Source organism: Loxodonta africana, chromosome 24 (genome assembly GCF_030014295.1).
Source record: "Loxodonta africana isolate mLoxAfr1 chromosome 24, mLoxAfr1.hap2, whole genome shotgun sequence".
Classification (NCBI taxonomy): Eukaryota; Metazoa; Chordata; class Mammalia; order Proboscidea; family Elephantidae; genus Loxodonta; species Loxodonta africana.
In genome coordinates this window covers 16,242,863-16,257,386 of record NC_087365.1, presented here as the reverse complement: position 1 = coordinate 16,257,386, position 14,524 = coordinate 16,242,863, and the positions used below count along the sequence as shown (strand labels likewise).

The window sequence follows — 14,524 nt, the reverse complement described above, 5'->3', positions numbered from 1 at the left end:
CAAGGTCAAGACATACTTCCTGTATTCTTGGGATACCTCTGAATGCTAAACCAGTGTTCACACATAGTAAGTGATCAAAAAGGTTAGAGTAATCATTTTTCCTTATATATCTCATTTTGGCTTACAGATTTCAACTCCAAACTTGCCAAATTCTACCTTTGCATAACTTCTGGGTTATTGTGGGTGAGACTGGAATAGAAGGATAGAAAAAATAAAGTTTGGTGATGTCCACTGAAAGCCAAACAATACTCATCTTTTGAGATGCTAGGATTAAATGTCTTTTGCTACGATGGAAGAGGAAAGGAGAAGATATGATTCTCACCACCAAGACTGAGACTGATATTCCTTCTGTTTGGGTTTCCCCTTTGTTTAAGGACCTCGTGGATTACTTACGGGTTAACTCACATAGCGCTGTTTACGCCACATCTATGAGTCCCCCAGTATCAGAGCAAATCATCAGATCGATTAAATTCCTCATGGGAATGGATGGGACCACACAAGGTAAGAGGTTCAGCTGTGAGCACAGCTCCCACGAACTCCTTTCCCAGACCTCCCTCTCTCTTATGCCCCACCAATCTCCCCCCCATCTCAAATACATTCTTTTCTTTTATATAACCCGGTGTATAAATCAAATCATGTGCTAAATGTACTAAAACTGCTGTCAGCAAAAAAGAAACCTTTGTTAAAGCAAAGAAAACTTTCAACTTCAGCTCAATGTGATCAGTAAGTTTGGATAATATAGTGTGCTAAAATGAAGCAAATAGAGGTGTATGTTTGCTTGGGGCTGTAAGTTGTGTTTCTCTGAGACAACCTAATCAATTTAATACTTCCACTCTTTTAATCCTTTTTTTGTTTGCTTGTTTTTCCAGCCAGAGATTGGGGAAGGGAAATCCACCACCGACCGTTTGAGACTATATGGCCAGAACACACACAGTGATAACTTTCCACTATTTCCTTGACATTGGGTCACCAGAGATAGAGTGTGCTACATTGTTCATCCCAAACAAACTTAATCTTGTTTCTAAGAATTGTTTTAATCAATGAATGCCTCTTGGAACTCTTCTTCTACTTTTCCCATAAAGTTTATGAGCGTCTACTATACATCACACACAGTTGGGAATACAGTGATGAATAAGGTAGTTCTTGCTGTGAGTCAAGCTAATACACTCATTTACAGAAGGAGCAAATTATCCTGACCCCAGAACCGGTCATGGTGCTGTACAATCTACCCCCACCTCCAGCTGACTTTCACCCCACATTGTCTAATGAAACCCTCCAAGCCTACTATTTCAATAGAAGTATGGAGAGACCCATCATTTTTTATTCTTATTGAAGCAGAAAAATACATTATCCATGTACAAGTTTCACTCATAAGTCTACTATATAGAAGCAGGGCTGGTCTAGGTGAAGTAGTATCTCTACCCACTCCCATACCAACAGCCTTTAAGGCCCTTCTCCTGAGCCCTAGTGCTCCCCAAACACTGGTTTGAAAACCTCTAGGATGAACCTTCCTTTTTTCACTAAATCAAGAAAATGGCCTACAAGGTGACTGTTTTCCACCACGTAAAATGCAATGACTAGATTGATTGATCTCTAAGGTCTTTCTAGGTTTGTCTTTATGATTCCATGGCTTGTTGAAATGGTCTGTCTAAAAAGGAAATAAGAATCCAGTCTAGGGAGGCAGCATAGTGCAATGGTTAAGGTCAGAGATTCTGAAGCCAGCTCCCCTGGTTTGACCCCCCCTTGATGTTCCTTGTTAGCTGTGTGCCCTTAGGCAAGTAACTTATGTGTTCAATCCTGAACAAGTTACTTTTCTGTGTTCAGTTCTCCCAGCTGTAAAATGAGGAAAATAATTATTTATGAGTTATTATTATTATGAAATATAGGTAAATTAATCAATGAAAGACACTTAAAATTGTGTCTGGAAACAATTACATAGTAAGCATTATGTATTACTTGCTGCTGTTATTTCCTGCTATTCTTGAGATGTTCAAGAAATATTTAGACTGCTTCTCAGGAATGCTATAAAAAGGATTCTTACTGTAGAAATGAAGTAGGACTAGATGTCCTCCAAGGTCCTGTATTAGTCAGGAAAAGTTGGGCTATGCCATCATAACAAATAAACCCTGAGAAATCTCAGTGGCTTAACGTAACCAAGGTTTATCTCTTGTATGCACCAAGTCTCATAGAATCAGACAACTCTCGGTGCAGCTCGCCTTCATGGGGGTGGGAACTCTGGTTGCTTCTAGCTTGAGGCTCAGCCATCTCAACTCATAGCCTCTATGATGGTCACCAGGATGGAGAAAGAAAGACAGCATCATCAGTTTCAAAGTGACACTTGCTACCCTGCTTACAGCCCATTGGTTAAAAACCAATTACATAGCAATTCCCACGGGAGGGTAGGCAAATTAAGGGAGAACATGAATATTGGGTAAGCAAGTCTCTTTCAACCTTCTTAAAAGTGATGCTAGAAACGGAGCTGTATCCATTCCTACTTGAGCGCCTTCCTGCTGATCTGAAACCAGTGTCTTCTCACAAAGCCATATGAATACCTTCTTAAACTTCAAGCATTTAACTGAAAATCAGTTGGCGATTTAAGCCAAAGTACAAGTTAATAAGTTCATTGACCTGTAACATCCAGTCTTATCCTTTAATCTTATTTTAAAGATAAGTGACTAGAGAAATGTTATTCTGAAAATTAGCCTATGTCTCAACAAGGATTTTCACTGATTTCTTAAACCTTTTCATGTATATATTAGCAGAATCAGTTGATTTAAATGGTCCCAACTTTACAGTCATTGCCTTCCCTCCTCTGGATTCGCTTGTCACCTCTTCACAGACAGAACTCGCTCTGTTCATTCTATCACAGCTAAAGACATGCAGAAAGATTTAAAGATATAATAGCTTGTCCTTGGCTGGTCGGTCATCTATTACCAATTTTGGGGGGAAGCATTTTCTTCATCCTCTGTTGTAGCCTTATAATTACAGAATTATTTTTTTACTTTATTTAACATCCCAGTTAAAGTTTCTCACTTTCTTCTTCTTGTCACTTTAGAAAAAAAGCAATAATAATAACAGAGAATGCTACATGTACAGTATGTTTTCTTAGAGCAAAGATCAGAGAACCGGTGAGAAAGACAGCACAATTTCTTTTCAAAGGCATGAACAATAGTAGAAAAGAAAATTGATAGAATCATGAGCCAGCTTTCAGGTAGACCGGCGTGATACATCTTTTGAAGAATTCAAAGGCACACAGTGAATTATCACGCAGACCTCATTTACGACAATGCCTGCTTTAAATAAAGCAGCCAGGTTGGGAGGACTATATTAGCTCACCCCGTTCTGCTTAGATAAACTGGCTTTCAGGGTAAAGTTGCCCAAAGCTCAAAGTGATGCACTGTAGTCATGTGAGAGCTGCTTTACGGGGTCTGAGAAAAAGGAGACCAGCTCTGAGCCTTCATCCCAGGCCCACTGGCTGCAACTGTGATTGGAGCCTTTGAAGGCTTTGTTTTGAGTTCAGATTGGAGAGCGGTTGGCCAGATCTGTTCCTTGATGAATGTCTTCACTTTAATCTGCAATGCAAAGCCATACGCTTCAAAGAAAGGCAAGCTACGGGAATAAGGTCAGTGCTCCTTTGATGCCAAAGTTCTAAGATGAAATAGCAGTCCCAGTGAAATGACAATGTTTATGCACAAACAGCCACCTTCCCCCTGCAGCCGGGCTGCTCACAGAGCCAACGCACACAGGCCGAGAGCCGGAGCTGTACACGTACTCCACATGCACCGAGGCCCTTTTCATCTCCTGGCCTGTCACTCCATGCGGTACAGCAAGCCCAAAGTGGAGATTTGATTTCTCCATCCTAATGGATGCTGGGTGGTCCCCTTGACCAAACCAATGCTGTAAGCCCCTGAAGGGCAAGAAATGTGTCTTGAATTAATTTGGCGTTCCTATGAGTGTCAAACCCAGTGCTCAGCTTAATAAATATGTCATGATTCAACTTCCGTCTCACCGGCCTGCTAGATTTCAGGTCAGTGTTTATGCTACATAAGATCGCAGGGATGTTTATGTCATAGGACTGGGAGCCGGCAATCAGCTCCACACCCACTGTGGCAGCTGAAAGGACTACTGAGCTATTGGGCCTCTCAGTGATTGGAATCACTTTTGAAAAGGTCCAAAATGATTGTTGCTTGGTCATTTTCTTCATCTAAACATGGCATGAGCAACCACAGGAGAGTGAGCCCCAAGCCATACAAATGTCTGCCCTAAAGAAAGCATTGTCAACAGCTATCTTGCTATTATTTTTTTTAAATCTCTATTAATCAGTCAATATTCTCTTTGAACTCCCAATCTTGGCCCTGCCTTCCCCCCTTTTCCCTAACTCTGGGTAACCTTCTCCTTTACAAAGAAAACAGAGGTTATATCGTGTGGATGGTTAAGGGTGTGTGCCGGACCACATGGGAACGGGTCCCCAGTATTCCACTTGCTAGTCCCATGACTGCTAGTTCCAATCCAAGATGACTAACCTCAGTTCCTTCCTTATAAATTGAGGCTGTAGTGAGGGCTAAATGATGTATTACATGTATATATACACACACACGTATATAATGACCTTAGCCCAATGCCTGATAGATAGTTTTATTGTTGGTGTTAGCTGCCGTCGACTTGGCACTGATTCATGGTGCTGACCTTGTATATAACAAAAGGAAACATTGCCCCATCCTGTGCCACCTTCACGACTGTTGGTATATTTGAGTCCATTGTTTTGGTTATTGTGTCAACCCATCTCATTGAGGGTTTACGTCATTTTTGCTGGCCCTCTACCAAACATGATCTCCCTTTCTAGCTCTTTCCTGATGATGTGTCCAATATAAGCAAGTCATAGTCTCTCCATCCTCACTTCTAAGGAGCATTCTGGTTGATACATAGTAATCACTCAATAAAGGTTAACAGTAACTATTATTTTTAACTCCTCTACTTTCTTCCCTTCCACCTCCAATTTTTTCAATGGCTTTTATCCATCTTGAATTTTTCTCTTCTCTCAGACCTTACACATACTCCACCAGCAAATCCTGCAGCAATTCTTTTGATGTATATCTAGAATCTGGTCATGTCTCCCCATCTCCACCACCACTTCCATCAACTTCCACTTAGATGAATAGAGCAGCCTCCTGGCTATTCTCCCTACTTCTATTCTTGACTTTTTATAACTTCTTCTCCACACAGCAGCCAGAATCATCTTTAAAAAAATGTAACTCAGACCATGTCATCCCTCTGCTCAGAAATTTCTATCTTCTCCTCTTACTCAAAGTAGAACCCAAACTGTATCTTTCAAGGCTTCTCATGATACAGTCCCCCATATTTTCTGCCATTCCCTTGCTCAGTCCACTCCAGACAGCTGACCTCCTCACTTGTTCTAAAACACACAGCACAGTTCCTGCTAAAGGGCCTTTGCATTTGTTGGTCCCTCCAGCACTGAGCAATATCTGCGCAATCCACTGGCTCACTTCTCTTTGGCATCTGCTCAAATTGAGCCTTATTGGGAAGCCTCCCTATCCTAAATACCGCACCTTGTGCTTCTGATCCCTTCACCTTGCTGTGTCTTCTTCATAGCATTCAAGGTCGCCTGACAAATTATATATGTATCTTCTTACTCTTTGTCTTCCCTCACTAGAATATAAACTTCAGGAGAACAAGTATTTTGCAATTTTATTCATTGCACCAAGAACAGTGCCTGGCAAGTATAAATTCTCAACAAATATTTGTTGAATTATTGAATCTTTCTTTCCCCCTTGTTTAAGCAAATGAACAATCCTTTCTCCTTTAGCTCTCTGTTCTCGAATCTCTCCCTTTTCTTTCCACCTTCTAAAGGCACTGGTCCCTTTTCTGAACCATGAACTTGTCCAATTTACTCTCCTAAAAAGCCTTCCCTTACCCCTTCTTCCTCTTTAAACAGTCACTGAATCTCATCCCTGCCATTCCTGCAAACCTTCTCAAAAGAGGGGCCTCTTCCCCCTGCTTCCAACTCATTTCCTGCTCAGTGTTTCACTCCTCCAGCCTGTTCTCTACCCCTTTGCTCCATGGACACTGCTTCTTCAAGGTCACTCCTGTCCACCTACTCAATTGCCTCTCATCCAGTCAGATTTAACTTGACCTCTGTGCAGTGCATGTCTACTGGTCACCATTCTCTCTCTTTGAAATGATCTTCTCGTATTCATGGAGATGCTCTTCTTTTTCCAGTTTTTCTCTTATTGTTCTGTCTGTTCTGCCTCCGCCTTTTCTCCTAGGTCTCCTTTCTCTATATTTTCCAAAATTCCACCTTCTGTCCTTTTTACTTTTCCCCTTGCATAAGAGCCTTCACTTGCTTTCTTTCCTTCATATGTAAATATGGTTCTCAGACTTAAGCTTGCATCAGAATCACCTGAAGTGATGGTGACCCCACCCCCAGCGTTTCCGATTCAGAAATGCTTGTTGCATTTCCAACTAGCTCTCAGGTGACACTGATGCTTCTGGTCTCTGGACCACACTTTGAAAACCACTGCTGTGCAGTGACCTTGTAGTCATCCTTTCCCTCCCATCAGGCACCAAAAGATTGTGAATTTCTTATGGCTAGAAGCGATTGTTTTTATATCACTAGTGCTTGACACATAGTAGGCCTTCAATATATATTTTCAAGTTGCGTCGACAAGAAATGCGTTAAGCCACTGGTCGTGTATTTGCTGTAATGCAGAATGCTGATAAAGTATCTGTCCAGGGTTATCTTTTCATGAAAAAGCTTGAGCACAATCCCTAAACACTTAATGTCAGCCACCTGAGCAACTGGACTTGATCGCCAAGGTCAGCAGCTTCCTTGGAATTTTGCCTGTGTCCATGTTTAGTTTTGTTCATTACCTTTACAGTAAAACCTTTGAAAGTCAGAGCCTGTGTAAGGGGGAAACCTGTCAGAGAAGGAAAACACAAGTATTTTCTACTAATAGAGAGTGATAGGAAGTGGTAAACCGCATGCTGTCAAAGGGGGAAAATTTGTGAGACTCAGAAAAACAAGGCAGTTCCGTTAAGTTCCACAAGTTTCACTGCATATACTAATTATAATGCCATTGATAGCTGAAAAAAATTACGCACCTATCCCTAATTATCCCTTTATGTTTCTGTACAGTTTGATCCACTTCTTTAAACCCCTGTAATTCATCAACCCTAGGGAGTGGGTTGCTGCAAGCATCTCCCATGTCCCTCCTCAACACCTGTAAGTGCTTTGATATCAGAATAGCAAAGACCTTTTTGCCTTTATGAAATGCATGTGCCTCAAAACAGGCTGTCCCTTAAACCTATGCTTTCATATAACTTTTAGAAGTGTGTAAAGTCATTAAAAGCTCATGGTCATAACATTAATTATATTATTTGATTTGATAGTAGGTATCTGACACAGATACCAACAATTCTCTAATAATTCCTGTCCCTTAGGATGGACAAGGTAGTATTCATAGTATTTATTTAAATTATGTATCGCTTCAGTGCATTTTCAATAGGTAGAATCAGTATAGCAAGAAATGAGATCCTCAGTGGGCAACACCACCAAGCATTGATGTATAATGGGAATAACTTACAATAAAATGTTTCATATCCTCAACTTAGAAAGAATTGCTTTTCCTATAATACCTGTGAAGTCTACTTGAATTTATACGGTAATTATTCCCCTTCTTTTGGCTACTCATTTTCCTGCCATGATTATCACAATTTTGATGTCACTGAGTTGAAATAATATCGGCACTTATCTAAGAGAAGAAGGGCTGCTCAACCTGATGCATCTATTGAATATGAGATACTGTAGTTCTTGCTATGCTTTCAAGTTCATATCAGAATGAAATAGCAACTATATGTCTTATCAAGCACTTACTTTTCCTCCTTGCCAGTGGGCAGTTTTTAGATCTGCAGACTCATTTATCTGAAGAACTAAATCCATGGATATTTTTAAAATTGTTGTATACCCACCCAGACCCAGTGCCGTCGAGTCGATTCCGACTCATAGTATAGAATCAATCTTTTTAATACAAAACTTAATCAAAGACATGAACACTCTTGGAATATTCTAGTTATAATTAACAGGCCCGTACTTAAATTTGGATAGCTCCATTGGCTCAATCGTCCCTTATTTCACCAAAATGGCTAAAGAAAAAGTAACAATGTCTGTGATTCATCAACCGTCTTTCTGTTGTTACTCCAGTGCTGGCCTGGTGCAGTAATCACCAACTTTTTGGACCACAAAGCCACTTTCTGCTACCATATGCATGAAGATATTTGATCCACATATAATCAGGTGGCCAGTAGAATGCCTAGGAAGGAAAATAAGTAGAGGAAATTTACTTACAAGAGAGAATGCATACAGAATTTCAATTCTTAATGTAGAATATCCATTTTCAGTAGAATACACCTGCATCATTGCTAATGAAATCTCTTATACTTAAATGATAAAGTTAGGAAAAATATATTTCTCTATTTTTCTTCAAAGTCACACTGGCTCCTCTCTGCCCTTAAACAGAAGGAGTTTCTGGGTGAGGATGTGTATGGATAGTCTGTAGTTGGGGGGAACTAAAGGTAAAATTAAGGCAGAATGACAAGTTATGATCTTTCAAGAATAAAGCAGTTGGTTATACAAGATGCTCAAGGAGTTTGATTAGATGGAACAACAGTGGAGTATTTTTGTTTTAATTTAATGTTGTCTGGATCCAGTACGCAGGATTTCTTGCTGCGAAAAGAGAACACAAATAGTCATGCTTTTACTGTTATCCTTTCTCAAACATCTCAGATATTATCAATCAAACTTAGATATTCAGATGATTACCTCAATTCTTCACTTTCAGTGTAGAAAAAAAAGCCTATCAGAGCATGAAAACCCAGATTTTGGTGGACTTCAGCAAGAAGGCCAACAAGAGAAGGATACGGAAACTGATTCTGCAAATTAGAACTAAACGCCCTTCCTTGGCCATTGCGCGGGTATAAGGAATTCTTCCTTAAGCCAGGCTTCCTTTGCCTTTAGAAAGTAAAAAAATGTTATCTGCTCCTGTTCTGAGCAGGAGATATTAAGAAGAGTGCTCACCAACAGAGGGCTCCTCACACCAAATCATTCTGAGGTTTCGTTTCTTGGATCACTTGAGAAGTGTTCAAAACATTCCATCTGTGGGGAGCGTGTTACCGTGGCCTGAGAGTTCTGTTTATATACCATGCTGCCTTGAGAAGGGTTAGGGAATGAGGCTATCCAGCCAATGGAATTACTCTTCTCTTTTCCTTTGAATATCATCCTCTAGGGTTAAGCTCTCTACTATTCCTGAACAGGAAGTGATCTTTTTTAACCCACGTTTGATTATATTATATATAGTGCCACTATTAATGGTGACGTTGCCTATTCTAAAATTAAAATGGAGTATTCTGTCTCTTAATGGCAAAATTCCTGCTTCTACTCACTGAGAAGATCTGTGGGACTAAACATAACTGTTGATTTCTACCCAAAAAAGGAAAAAATGAAAGAAGAGGGAGTATATATTCTGTTAAAGAAATCCAGATCTATTGAAAAACAAAGATAAGTGCAAAATTGGAAATGATAAAAATTTTCTCAGCCCTACAAAAAAAGAGAGAATTTCTCCCTCAAATCAAAGAAGACAATAGGGGACGCTCCTGATTTCCTAGAGGCTTGCAGACCTCCCTCATTCTTGACCCCTCCCACCCAAAGACCTTCCTTACCCCTCCCCCCCAGCCCACACTCCAGTACCCCTGTTCTTTCTGCTGCACCAGCTCATCTCTCAGGACAGGCCCAGAGCCCAAACTTGAAGCCCAGGTTATATCTGGACTCGGAACAGCATATAATGGGGGTTCAGGTCAGAGTGACTGTTCTAGTTCCTGCCACCAACCCAGAGAGACCTAAAGACATTGTGGGGGGAAGCAGGAGGCTAAAGGGGGCACTTGCCCCCAGATGCAAGTCCAAGGAGGTACCAGAAGAGGCATGAAATAATATTCTGAGGTGTCATAAATATGAAAGACGCCTGACTGAGGCAGCCAGACAAGAGGGAGAAAGGCCTTTCTGTTGATGGTTGCCACTATCAAACATCTATTCATCTGGAAAGTGTGCTGGGAGCGGGGAGGCACAACTTAGAGATTGCCCCTGGGTGCTCCTTACCCTCAATGTGCCCCTGGAGAAACCATCCCTAACTACACTTTCTAGTAGCTCTCCCCCTTTCTCTTGTGGTACTCGCTCCCTTGTTCTGCATCTTTTTTTTTTTTTTTTTCTTGTAGCACTGTTACCACCTGGGATTATGCATTTGCTTCCTTATTTATTGTCTGTCTCCCCTACGGGCCATGAGGGCAGGTACACTGTTCCCAAACTCAATCAGTACCTGTTGACTGACTGGCTTGAGCTACATCCTATCAGCTGCTCACCAGGCATTTCCACCTCCCTACTGAAATTTTTTTTTTTTTTCACTGCATGCTCAGAAACCGTGGTGGCATAGTGGTTAAGAGCTACATCTGTTAACAAAAAAGGTTGGCAGTTCAAATCTACCAGGCACTCCTTGGAAACTCTATGGGGCAGTTCTACTCTGTCCTATAGGGTCGCTATGAGTCGGAGTCAATTCAAGAGCAACAGGTTAATGCATGCCCATGGTATTTCCTGTCTGGAAGACTCTCATCTCTTCCCACAACCCATTGCACCCACTTCTTTATCTCCTAAACCCTTTTTCAGCCTTGTAAGTCCTATCTCAATGGCCCTAGTCAGAAAATCACCCTTATCTCTTCCAGTATTCCGCAGGGGTTTTTTGTTTTTGTTTTTTTTTTCCTCCTATTATGTTATTTCACTCCTTCCTGGAAAACCCAGCCCTCCAAATAGGTAGTGATTAGCTAATTAATTGTACCTTAGGCACCAAATATATGACAAAATGGGTACCGAATGACTGGGTTTGGGGCTAAGCAGATTTCCTGGACAAGCCTTGGAATCCAATCATTTACAAACAATTTCAGCATCATTCCTTCGGAGGCTGCCTATAGAATTATTTTGTTTCAAATACTGGAGTTAAAGTCACTTCACGGGTAAATGCTTGCATGGGCCCAAATCTAGGGTTCCTTTTCTATTCTTTTGATAAATGGATGGTTTTACGTTACATGTGCTAAGATCTGCTGTTGCTAGGTACCATCAAGTCAGCTCTGACTCATAGAAACCCCATGTACAACAGAACGAAACACTGCCCCGTCCTGCACCATCCTCTCAGTCATTGCTGTTTGAGCCCATTGTTGCAGCCACCATGTCAGTCCATCTCATTGAGGATCTTCCTCTTTTTCACTGACCCTCTGCTTTACAAGCATGGTGTCCTTCTTCAGGGACAGATCCCTCCTGATAACATGTCCAAAGTATGAGACAAAGTCTCTGCATCCTCCCTTCTAAGGAGCATTCTGGCTGTGCTTCTTCCAAGACAGATCTGTTCTTCTGGCAGTTCTCGGTATATTCAGTATTCTTCACCAACACTATAATTCAAAGGCATCAACTCTTCCTTGGTCTTCCTTATTCATTGTCCAGTTTTTGCATGCATATGAGGCAATTGAAAATACCATGACCTGGGTCAGGCACACCTTAGTCTTCAAAGTGACATCTTTGCTTTTCAACACTTGAAAGAGGTTCTTTGCAACAGATTTGCCCAATGCAATGTGCCTTTTGATGTCTTGACTGCTGCTTCCATGGGTGTTGATTGTGGATCCGAGTAAAATGAAATCAAGGCAGTGATTTCATTTTTCATACTAAGGTCTAGACGCCATCAAATATAGAGGTGAGTGAGTAAGGTGAGTAATTCAGCCAATGCTACCCAAACAGCAGAAGCAAATATGGAGTTTTTCCTTTAATTACCCAGACAGTTAGCTGAATCCCTCACTTATGGTTTTCTAGGGAGCCACCATGCAAAATTCAAAAGTGCATTTGACTTTTTATACGTAGTAATCAGTGAGGACTGGGCACCAACTAATCCTCTCTGTCCGAGTTGAAGTGCATTTCTAAAATAGAGGAGGTAAGTTGATTCTTAAGTATCTAAAATGGTATTTTCCATCTTCCCTGCCCTCCCCATTTTAATGATGATTTGCACTTATGGTCTTTTTCAATCAGGAAACTCCATGTTCTCATGACATTACTTGGAGACAAGTAATGAGAGATTGAAATACTAAAATTCCCACAGAAAATTAGGGTTTCCCTTTATACCATACAGGCAAGGAAAGGTATTTTGAATTCTTGAAAGTTTTCTGTGGTGTCCTTCTGTATATGATCTGTATTAATTAAAATGAATTAGTTGCTATAACAGACAAACCCCAACTAATCAGTGGTTCACCTCAATAGAAATTTATTTTTTGCTCATATAATGCCCAAAATGAGTGTTCCTACTGGGTAAGTCTTCCTCTTCCAGGAACCCAGCTTCCTTCCATCTGTGACTCCTCCAGCTTCAACATATGGCTTCCAAGTTTTCTGCCAGAGGGGTAAAGAGCATGAATGATCAGGGTTGATGTTTTCATGGGCCATGCCTGAAAAGACACATTTTATTTCTGCCCACATTCCATTGGCCAAATTCAGTCACATGGCCTTGTGTAGCCACAAAGGAGCCTGGGAAATTAAGTTAACTATATGACTAGGAAGAGGAAGTGGGTTTGGTGAATAGCTTAGCCAGTCTTTGCCGTAGTACTTAACCTCAGTCCAAGGCATTCATTCTCCAGACTTTCTGACGGACATATGCTCTAGGAAGACGTTATATATTTTAGACACTTTCCCAGTCTCTCCCTATTGACTTAGTAAATAAACTCTTAACTTGAAATAGGATAAAAGCAACTAAGAACAAAATAAAAATAAAATCACAAAGACTGAAGGCGGATCTCGTTTCCTTTTATAGAGACTCTCAAGGCTACTAGTCTGACTTCTATTACAACTGCTTCTGCCTTCTTTTTCACAAAACTTAGTCCCAGGCAGATGGCAGGTATTGGTGTCATTTTAATTATTGTTTCACTAAATTCCCATGCTGTGCACTTTCTGGAGGCATAAAGGGGACCCTGAAGATAATGCTTCCCCAGAAGAACTTAAAATGACATGAACAGCTCCAGAAGTCAGATCAGAACAGGAGAGGATGTATCCTGTAGGAAATCATAACATACTTACAGATATTACAGACATACGTTTTGGAAAGGGAGGATATGACGGGACAGAAAATGGCATCATTATCGGAAAAATGAAAATTGCAATTCAAAAACATGGGCATTGAGACTACTTATATGAGTTGGATGGGTTTATTCTAGGACACTCCCTTCTTTGGGGAGAGTACTGAAAGCAAGCTAACAGGTTTGAACGGGGACTGAGCCTCTGATATTTATCACATTTGCACCCAGCCCTTGACTAGTTGAGGAACCAGCCACAAGAGAAGATTCTGAGCCCAGGTAGAAAAATAAAACTGGAGAGGAGACCTCATATCAAAGTTGAGTTAGTATGAAAATATGATCCTGCCCAACATCACTTTAAGTATTTCATCACTTTAAGCATTTTGGAAGCAATAAAAGCTGTTGGCTTCTATGGTTCTGTCTATTGGGAAAATTTGCTTAAGATAATTCATTCTGTGCCATAACACTGATTTTTTTTTTAAGAGTTAAATAAAATTTCTATTTCTTTCAATTAACTTCATTAATTTATGACCCTGAATAATTTTTTTCTTTACCTTCTGGAGACAAAGCTTAAGATAAACTGTAAAAGAATGAGAGTGAAAATATAGTGCATTCTCACAGAAAAACACAACCATGCCTTGTTTTTAAATCCTTTTGCATTGATTACTTTATTCATCATGATCATTTGTAAAATTGTATCATGCCATTGGCAGGTGAGGCAGTGACCCTTGCTTCTAACCCAAAGTGGGCTTGGAGAAAGTGGCTCTAGAGCCTTCCAGCTGTGACCTTCGACCTTTGTTCTGTTCCCTGGAATAGGGCACACATATTTTTACACTTGAATTTGATAGGTTTAAAAATGGGAGTGACTAAGTGGGAAGATTTAGGACTTTGAGAGGGGAGAAGCAACGAATATGCTGGATAACAGCAATTAGCGTTCAAGAGAGGAATTGTCTCACTTTCCCACTGTTGATATTTGATATGAGATAACAGCTACAAACTGCTCTAGTAAAACGTTGCCTTTCTTCAGCACCCAGTGTTTGGGGCTACAAACCACACTGCTCCATCTTCATCATAACACTTACCCTGCTGTTCTGGTTGAGATTTAATAGTCACTCAGAATTCTAGGTCTTCTCTGAGGAAGAGACTGGGAACACCAAAAAGGATTGTGACGGGGGGGGGGGGGGGGCATAATTAGACACTAAGTTTTAAAAGGTCAGCTTATGTTTCTCAACATCTATTTCAGCAGAGGATTCAAGGAATACAAAACCGGCCTCCTATAATGATTCTCCCCTCAAACTCAGCAATGTCCTTATTTCTGTCCCTCCCTGGTCCCTCAGTGAATGCCAGAGGAGTCCACAGAGAA

The 14,524-nt window shown here is 40.7% G+C and overlaps 1 protein-coding gene across 1 annotated transcript in view; it reads left to right on the top strand.

The window, feature by feature from the left end:
* Nucleotides 1-14,524, top strand: part of SPTLC3 (serine palmitoyltransferase long chain base subunit 3) — a 179,058-nt gene that overhangs the window by 137,677 nt on the left and 26,857 nt on the right. The window contains 1 exon segment of the mRNA XM_003411470.4: nt 375-501. Within this exon segment, the coding sequence (XP_003411518.3) occupies nt 375-501 (127 nt within the window).